Raw genomic sequence first — 10,000 nt, 5'->3', positions numbered from 1 at the left:
ATATAACATTAAAAATGTGTTCCAGCTACAAATCATTCAAATAAATGAAGGGAACAGCATGTGTTCAATGTACACAATCCTTCTATAACCCTTCAGACGATCACCTCACAGGGAGCAATCTACAAAGAACAAGACTAGTCAAACTACATCCCCATCCCCACTGGTTTCTCCTGTATGGATCCTGGTGGTATCCATCCAATGGCTACTCCATTTAGCAATAACACTCCTTGCTGTTCCTCTTTGAAAGTGGACTCCACCAGACCGATTAGATCACACAGACTAGGCCTCCTCCGAATTCCATCCGCCGGCCTGTGTCGACTGGCGACTACCCGGAGGAGAGCCTTCTCTGTTGCTGCTCCGACCCTCTGGAACGAACTCCCCGTGGAGATTCGCACCCTCACCACCCTCCAGGCCTTCCGCAAAGCCCTTAAAACCTGGCTGTTCTGACAGGCCTGGGGCTAAAGAATCGTTGCCCCTATCTCGAATGGTATGATTGTTGCGTTTTTAATTATGTATTGTTCTATGTTGTTGTCGTCAATGGTCTGTATCCCCCTTCCCTTGTTTGAGTTGTGAGCCGCCCTGAGTCCCTTACAGGGAAAAGGGCGGCATACAAATGAAATAAAACTTCAAACTTCAAACTTCAAACTCTCTCCCCAGAAGCCCTGAATATGGTGAACCTTCTGACTCGGACTCCTAATCTGGCCTTCTTTGCTCTGCCCTTCTTATGGAACTCTCCCGATACCATCCACCCTAAATCAAAGTTCTATGTATCTACTCTCCCATCACTAATTTGCGTGACCCGACAAATGCACGCATGACAAAAGCGCGCCGACAAAACCACGGTGTGAAAACCGTGACATCATACACACGCCCACAACAACAGGCTGACAAAACCACGCCCACAAAAGTGTGATTTCAGTTAAGGTAAGGGTTAGGTTTAGAGTTAGGTTTAGGGTTAGGTTTAGGGTTAGGGTTAGGTTTAGGGTTAGGTTTAGGGTTAGGTTTAGGGTTAGGTTTAGGGTTAGGTTTAGGGTTAGGGTTAGGTTTAGGGTTAGGGTTAGGGTTAGGGTTAGGTTTAGGGTTAGGTTTAAGGTTAGGGTTAGGTTTAGGGTTAGGTTTAGGGTTAGGTTTAGGGTTAGGTTTAGGGTTAGGGTTAGGGTTAGGGTTAGGGTTAGGTTTAGGGTTAGGTTTAGAGTTAGGGTTAGGTTTAGGGTTAGGTTTAGGGTTAGGTTTAGAACTTGCGGTTATTACTTGTTTGTTGAAGGCACGCTGTTGTTGGCGCGCTTCTGGGCTCATTCGCCGGTGCAATTTAGAACTCGTGGTTTTCTCGCCGCGGTTTCATCGGCGTGCTTTTGTCGAGCGCGCATTTGTCAGTGAACCCTAATTTGTTCATCTGAAATGTTACTCCTTGCAAACAATTATCCAGAGATAGCACGCCAAGCAAACCAGCAAATTAACAACTACATCCTGCTATTCTTTTCTTAAAACATAGATGGATGAGTCCTGAAGCAACCACACCTCGATTTTCTTGCCTTTCTCTCCCAATTGCTATGCTGTTTGTTTGGATTAGGAGACATTGATGTTAATGGCATTTTCAACCTCCTTCTCTCCTCTAGCCCCTGCACAACCTAGCTTCATAGGAGACAGACCTAATGCTGGAAGTGGGTCGGGGTGGGTTTCAGGTGGTTCGCGGCGGTCTCCACGAACCGGTTGGTCGGCGAACCCGGAAGTAAGTAACTTCCAGGAACGCCGAAGGGTCCACCCGCCCGCCCGCGTTTCTTACCCGGTTTTGATAGGTTCTGCGCTTCCACGCATGCACAGGACGCATACAGCACCTGCATGATCCTCCAGGAGCAGCTGGAGCGTCGCACAGATGCTAGTACGCATGCGTGCACTGCGTGCATGCACGAGGACGCCGCCGGCCCCATTCCAACCGAACTGGTTGGAACGGGGCGAGAAACCCACCCCTGAAGTGGGTGGTGGTAGTCTTATGTTCTGTCTTTTAAATCTCTTGTTGCCCAAACTCCTCAGCTGCTGCTTTTCTTTATATTCTGTCCTCTCTCCTCATCAGCTTTCAGAAGGTTGGAGGGACAATGTTGGTTTCACCAGGTCCATTTCATTGGCCTTTTATGCTTACTCAAGGGTGAAGTGCCCTTTCAGGCTTTGTTTTCTTGGACATCTTCCTGTGGGATGAAATATACTCAGGTTTTCATTCCTTCAGAATTTACACTTAGAGCTGTGTACAAAACAGCTCAGCTAGCACATTCTGCCCACAGCATCATTTCTCCCTTTTGATTGACGCTTGAATTACACTCTTGTCAGTTGCCTCACAAAGAATCCAGAGAAAATGCCCTTACAGTCATTAACCATCTAAATGCCACGGAGACTGAAATCTTTATATAGTCATCGCAACTTGTTTATCCCAATTGTTTGAGATGCCATGTGTCTTCCACCAGAAACAATCTTTTTTTTTTTTTAAGTAAAGAAAAGTTACTTTTCTTGTCTTGACTGCTGATTGAGACTTCTAGGCTAAAATAAAATGGAACCTGACACTGTCCTGAATGTTGTGTAAGAGGCTTTGAGAGACCGCAAAGACATTGTTTTGACACTATTGGGATTAATGTGTCATTTTTTTTTTGAGTTGCGTTCAAATGGGTTATATAAATCCTTCTCAAGTATCATTTATTACACTAAGCAAGAAAACCAACCAGAAGATTCAACACATTTCTTGATGTGTATGCATAGAATATTTTTTTTTAAGAAATGTGATATTTTTGTGTGTGACATTTTGTAGCAGAAAGGAACTTTTAAAAATGAAAATCACCCCAATATGTACAAAAGTGTCAATTGTTCCTTTTTTGTCAGACTTTTAAACAAATCAGTTAAGCAGCAAACCTGTTTATCCAGATTTCACTGGGCTGCACATTGAAAAGTTTAAGGTTCAAATCCTGCCTCTGTTATAAAATCACTAAAAATTACCAGAGAGAAAGAAACTGGTTGCCAAAACATAAATCTTTTGAGAATTCATGTGCATTTACAGAAGGAAACATATATCCTTTTCTTTCTTTCTTTCTTTCTTTTTTTTCATTTCATTATTGAATGTTTATTGTCTTAGGTCTACCAGAACCAAAGATAGAACCTGTATTTCAGGGATTGGGAATGGAAGAAGGATTTTATACATCAAAAGAATTCCTACCACTGGTGTCTATGGCAAGTAAACCAGGTATTTATGCTCTATTGTTTTGTTTGTTTTGATATGTATATGCAATATTTATATATCATCTTTTATATGATTAATGTGATACATTATTAATGCATTAAAATACATTCTAATTCCAAAACAGTTAAAAGAATGAATATTGGAAAGAAAGATAAAATAACCAAGGCAAAGAATCAGATTTCATTGTAATTTAATAGCACATAATTCCATTTTTTTTCTCCATTGGTGCCAAATGTGTTGGGTTTTTAACTAATCCAGCTAACATCATCCCCAATTAATGCATGTGCAGGAAAACAGAATCATATTTTTTTTTACCAGTTTCAATTCAATTTGATGAAAATGAATTTATTAAAATTTATTTCAAAGGAGAAAATAATTTTGATGAACTTTTCATCATACCACTTAATAAAGCCTTGATAAGACCACAATTGGAATATTGCATCCAGTTTTGGTCACTACAAAATAAAATAAAAAGATGTTGAGGCTCTAGAAAGAGTGTAGAGAAGAGCAACAAAGATGATTAGGGAACCAGAGGCTAAAACATATGGCGAACAATCGCAAGGATTGGATATGTCTAGTTTAATGAAAAGGAGGACTAGGGGTGACATGATAGCAATCATACAATATTTGAGGGACTGTCACAAAGAAGAAGGGGTCAATGTATTCTTCACAACACCTGAAGATAGGGCAAGAAACAATGGACTGAAACTAATTAAGGAGAGAACCAACCTAAAAATAAGGAGAAGTTTCCTGACAGAACAATTAACCAGTGGAATTGCTGTCAGCATTCCAAGTATCATGTAGAATTAAATCAGAGTCCAAGGCAAAACGATCCTTAAAGTTCCAATTTAATAAAGCAGACATCTTAGCACATTGCTGTGTAAATCCCAATTCTGGAAATTACATCAGAATTCCATCCAGTTAAAAGTTCATGATCTTATCCCCACACCCAAAATCCATCACATGGTCCAATCTTCTTCTTCCACGCTGGCATCTCCACCCAGCTGCTTCTGGTCAGGTGTAAAAGTGTGGAGACAAAAGATGACCTTGGCTTCTAGTAAAGAATGACAACAATACATTCCACAATCCTACTCCTGTCTATTCCCCCCTCCCATCAACTATACTAATGGAACAGCATAATAAAATAAGAGAAAGTGTGGCAGGCCAAAATTCTAAAAGGAATATAATTGCAGGCCTGACAATTGCTTGATTTCAGAAGTTGTGGGTGCTCTATAACTGGATATTTTAAAGAAGAGATTGGACAATCATTTTTTTGAAATAGTATAAGGTTTTCTACTTGAGCAGGTGGTTGAACTAGAAGACCTCCAAGGTCCCTTCCAACTCTGTTATCCTGTTATTTCATAGACACAATGTGGCTTTTTCCACTTACGCAGTTAAGTGGTGAGACAGAATGACTTGTCTTTCATTCTGTAGTACTTTGTCCAACAGGTTGCAATATCTCTGGTTGTTTATGTAAGAATAACAGTATGGCAGAGTTGGAAGGGAATACTTCTACGCCAGAAGTATTGAAAGTCACCATTTTTCTTCTTCTTTTTCTTCTTCCTTCCTTCCTTCCTTCCTCAGAATCTCATATTAGGCAAATACTTAACCTGTGATTTACAACATTTTTAGGGACTGTCTTTAAAATTCCCATTTTATTTCTGTATTTATTCACTCAGTGAGCTTGTTGCCTCGGACTAGTCTACCTTATATTCCTCTTACAACTTCTGTTTACTCAGCAAGAAGAAATCATCCCATCACCCACAATGGGCAATCAGTTGTCAGCACATCTCTTGCAATCAGTATCTATTCAGGAGATAGCCTTTCACAATTCCTAATTCACCAGAACTTCCTTGTGATCGTACAGGAACTCACTCTTAAAAGACTCCAGTACACATGAGCAAGGACAATCACAGGGAAGATAGATTTCCATTAGGGATACACCTTTCCCATAGGTTAGTAGCTATCACGTAGAACCAGTAAATCACCAATAAAAGCCATTCCATATATTCCAAGATTTCTTTGGCAGAAATCTTAGATTTGTTATAGCGCTGGTCTTAATATAGATGTACTTGGACAGATTTTTGCCTTTGTCAGACAAATCTTTTAATGTAGTTATTTAAAATATTTCTCTGGTCCTCTATTTTATACTTGTTAATTCAGGCAGGTTAAACCTGATTTAAATATTACCGTACATTTGTCTTTTGGGACGCTGGCAAAAGCCTGTTCCATTTGGTAGTGATCTTACGTAGTAATATATGTAAATTATTCACCTTATGGATAGACTACATGAAAAATCTCTACCATAGTTGTTGCAGTGAAGAGCTAAAGTGTATACTAGCATATACTGCACCAGCCCAACATTGCTGAGTGATTTACACATATAGTACATATTGTTTGAATTGACTGTAGGTATCATAGCATGAAAAGGTCCAGAAATATTTTACCTCTTTAAAAAATTATATGCCTCCCAGATAAAATTAGGAAATATTTGGCATATAGAAATCCAATGTTCATATAGATAAATGCAGCTGTAAAATAAGTGTATCCAGTGCAAGGATAGCAATAGCAATAGCAGTTAGACTTATATACTGCTTCATAGGGCTTTCAGCCCTCTCTAAGCAGTTTACAGAGTCAGTATATTGCCCCCACAGTCTGGGTCCTCATTTCACCCACCTCGGAAGGATGGAAGGCTGAGTCAACCCTGAGCCAGTGAGATTTGAACCGCCGAACTGCAGAACTAGCAGTTAGCTGAAGTGGCTGCAGTACTGCACCCTAACCACTGCGCCACCTCGGCTCCCTAACCCTCAGACCATGTTAGGAATTGAACTGCATAAGTGGCAGATGAGTAAGCAAAGCTTCATGTGCATATTCACGGGATCTAGATTATGTGCAATACCCCCTCCCCCCGGTCTGTGGAAGAATTGTCTCCCATGACATCAGACCCTGGTGCTAGAAAGGTTGGGGGGGGCAATGATCTAGAGATGATTTTGGAGTAAATTTGACATTGTTTTTACTTTATATACAGTCAACTTAATGTTTTTTTTGTTCTTAAAATGGTATTTGAGGTTTTAAATTCTTGGTGTGAAAATTCACACCAGACTGAACAGAGCATAACGTGAAGAATTATAGACTATTGATAATGGTAAAAACATATTTCCAATGAAGAAAAATATCAGAGGTGCCTTCAGGTTATAAATTAGTGTTAATCTATGTTATCATTTCAAAAATTACAGTAATTTATTTTATCTTTTAAAAAGTAAAACAACATTAGAATGATTTTAAGGTTCCCCCCACCCCAATCCGTTTTTCTTAATTTTCCAGTGGAGTAGTAAACATAAGCTTATGTGCAAGTTTTATTTTTTTTCCTGCATAATGCTTTTTTAAAATAAAAGAATTGAGATATTAATCTGGAACAATTGAAATTACATCAAAAATCACAATAACCTTACAATTCTATGGAGTTGGAAACATCGATCAGAGTTTGCTGAACAGCACTGTTCACATTCAGGCTATGACCTTGGACATTTATATTATGGTTTATCTCCATTGTGTCTTGAACTGCCAACTTTCTGGTTGCACCAACTCTTGTCAGTCTTGCAATTTGAAAACGTGCAAATGTAAGTAGATAAATAGGTACCGCTTAAAGTGGGAAGGTAACAGCATTTCCTGTGCCTTCGCCATATAAGTCATCCTTGCCACATGACCACAGAAACGTCTTCAGACAACGCTGGCTCCCTTGGCCAGAAAAGAGAGATGAGTACCACTCCCTAGAGTCAGACATGACTGGACAAGGAAAACATTCACCTTTTTTTCTTTTAGTATGCGTTGCACATGGAATCATACTTTTAAGGATTTGTATCCCATTGGTCTTCTGTGCAAAACACTTTATCAACATAATAAAGTAGTTTAGGAAAAATGTTTCATAAGAAAGAACTATATGGTATGTACCCCAGATGTGTGTTAAAAAGAATCCACTCATTAGAAGGAAAAAAAAAATCTGTGTTAACCAGTAACTCTTTCCACAGTGATCAACCAGGTGTCTTTCAGAAGCCCACAGAAAGAATAATTTTGCATGCCCCCAACAATTGCTCTTAGTGATTCCATCCTGAACATTCTGGGGTGATTTATTAGGGTTCCACCACAAAACTGCGTTCGACTAAAGCGCGCTCGACGAAACCGCGTAGCTGATGTCATCACAGGGCGACAACAGCGCGGAGACAGAAGCACGCTGTAAACGCTAAACCTAAAATTAACCCCTAAACCTAAACCTAACCCCCTAAACCTAATCCTAAACCTAACCCTAACCCTAACGCTTAACCTAACCCTAAACCTAACCCTTAACCTAACCCTAAATCTAACCCTAACCCTTAACCTAACGCTAAACCTAACCCTAACCCTTAACCTAACCCTAAACCTAACCCTAACCCTTAACCTAACCCTAAAGCTAACCCTAAAGCTAACCCTAAAGCTAACCCTTACCTTAACTTGAATCGGCTTGCTTCCAAAGCACTATTTAAAGCACCCTTCTTTCTCCGCGCTCGCTGTTGTCGCCCTGTTGATGACGTCAGCGACGCGGTTTAATCGGGCGCGCTTTAGTCGAGCGCAGTTTTGTCGTGCCACGATTTATCAGAGGTTCCAGAACAGGAAGTGATACATGTTGTTCCAGCACAATCTGGCCCTAAGATGGAAAATAGATGTGCAGTTTTCCTTAGGTCTGCAAAATGATTTTTAAACTAAGGTGATGTTATAAATAGTGGACACTAATTTATTTATTTATTTATTTATTTATTTATTTATTTATTTATTTATTTATTTATTAATTAAAATTTATATGCCGCCCAATCCCGAAGGACTCCGGACGGCTTACAAAAGAAGAAAGAAGAAAATTTTAAAAAGACAGTTTAAAATCACCACACATGCATTCGTTCTAATCGGGGCTGGACCTCAACAATGAGGTCAACAGCCCCAGGCCTGCTGGAACAGCCAGGTTTTAACAGCTTTCCTGAAGGCCATGAGAGTGGGGATGGTCCGGATCTCTGGGGGTAGCTGATTCCAAAGAGTCGGAGCAGCCACAGAGAAGGCTCTCCTCCGGGGGCCCGCCAGCCGACACTGTCTGGCTGATGGCATCTGAAGGAGGCCCAATCTGTGGGATCTTACCGGCCCTTGGGAGGTATGTGGCAGTAGGCGGTCTAATAAGATTTTCTTCCTTGAATTTCTCTAATTCCCTTTTAAATGTGGTCTTAATTGGTGCTGAAACAACATGACTTATGAGACTATTTAAGTTAAAATCTCAAAGATAAACCTGTGTTGTCAAAGATAGACTCCACTGATGGACAAAACCTCTTGTAACATGGATTTGTTTCCCCCCTTTTTCGTTTCTCAAATACTTTTGATAGAATGCAGCCGCGCGAGTGATTGTGGGTGCCCCACGGTTCGCCCACATAACACCTATCCTCCGCGAGCTGCGCTGGCTACCTGTTGATCTCCGGGTGTGCTTCAAGGTGCTACTTACCACCCATAAAGCCCTCCATGGTAGTGGATGTGCCACTACCAAGGTGGCGCAGTGGTTAAATGCAGCACTGCAGGCTACTGCTAGATCAGCAGGTCAGCGGTTCAAATCTCACCGGCTCAGGGTTGACTCAGCCTTCCATCCTTCCGAGGTGGGTAAAATGAGGACCCAGATTGTTGGGGGCAATATGCTGACTCTCTGTAAACCGCTTAGAGAGGCCTGAAAGGCCTATGAAGCGGTATATAAGTCTACTGCTATTGGATCTGAGTACTTGAGAGACCGCCTCCTGCCAATTACCTCCTCACGACCTATTAGATCACACAGATTAGGCCTCCTCCGAGTTCCATCCGCCAGTCAGTGTCGACTGGCAACTACGCGGAGGAGAGCCTTTTCAGTAGTAGCTCCGACCCTTTGGAACGATCTCCCCATGGAGATTCGTACCCTCACCACCATCCAGACCTTTCGCACAGCCCTCAAGATCTGGCTATCCCGTCAGGCCTGTGGATAAAGACGTAATCCGTCCCCACCCAAATGATGAATGAATGTTGTGTTCTATTTTAATTATTTTAATTTATGTATTGCTTATGTCTTATTGTTTTGTATTCCCCTCCCTATAAATTATAAGCCGCCCTGAGTCCCCTCAGGGAAAAGGGCGGCCTATAAATAATAAACCTTAAACCTTAAACCTTAAACCTTAAACCTTAAACCTTGATGCTGACAAGAGAGGAGTCAAAGGCTTAATTTTTTGAACACAACAATCTTGAATTAGTCGTATTCAATCGGACAAGGCTGTACAATTTCTTCGTCTTCTTCTTTTTTCCAAGTGCATTATACTTTATTTCCTGCCAAGACAGGAAGGCAACGCTACTAAAGGTACTGACTATGAAATTACATGTATGAGCATATCTTAAAAGAGGGAATAAAACTCTCAATGAAGCAGAATAATTTGATAGTGACTCTCCATGCTTGGAAACGGCAAGATGCAATTTTACACTGCTTCGAGTACAAGGGTCGTTTGAGCTGTCATGCAGAAATAGTTTTTTTTTTCCCTCTCCTTGAAAATGGGGTTTTCCTTTCATCATTCAGGAATATGCGGCTGTCGCTCTTCATTGCCATCAATACAGGGAACCGTGATTGTTCTTGGAGCAGGCGATACCGCCTTTGATTGTGCAACCTCAGCTTTGCGCTGCGGAGCGCGACGTGTTTTTGTGGTCTTCAGGAAAGGATTTACTAATATACGGGCTGTCCCGGAAGAGGTAAATTTCACA

At 41.0% G+C, this 10,000-nt stretch overlaps 1 protein-coding gene across 1 annotated transcript in view; it reads left to right on the top strand.

Moving 5' to 3' along the window:
• The window catches only part of DPYD (dihydropyrimidine dehydrogenase), a 628,457-nt gene that overhangs the window by 305,504 nt on the left and 312,953 nt on the right, over positions 1–10,000 (top strand). The window contains 2 exon segments of the mRNA XM_032217710.1: positions 3,116–3,223; positions 9,819–9,988. Coding sequence (XP_032073601.1) covers positions 3,116–3,223; positions 9,819–9,988 — 278 coding nt within the window.

This window comes from Thamnophis elegans, chromosome 5 (assembly GCF_009769535.1).
Source record: "Thamnophis elegans isolate rThaEle1 chromosome 5, rThaEle1.pri, whole genome shotgun sequence".
Lineage (NCBI taxonomy): Eukaryota > Metazoa > Chordata > Lepidosauria > Squamata > Colubridae > Thamnophis > Thamnophis elegans.
Note: the sequence above shows the minus strand (reverse complement) of the source record. Positions and strands in the feature narration are given on the sequence as shown.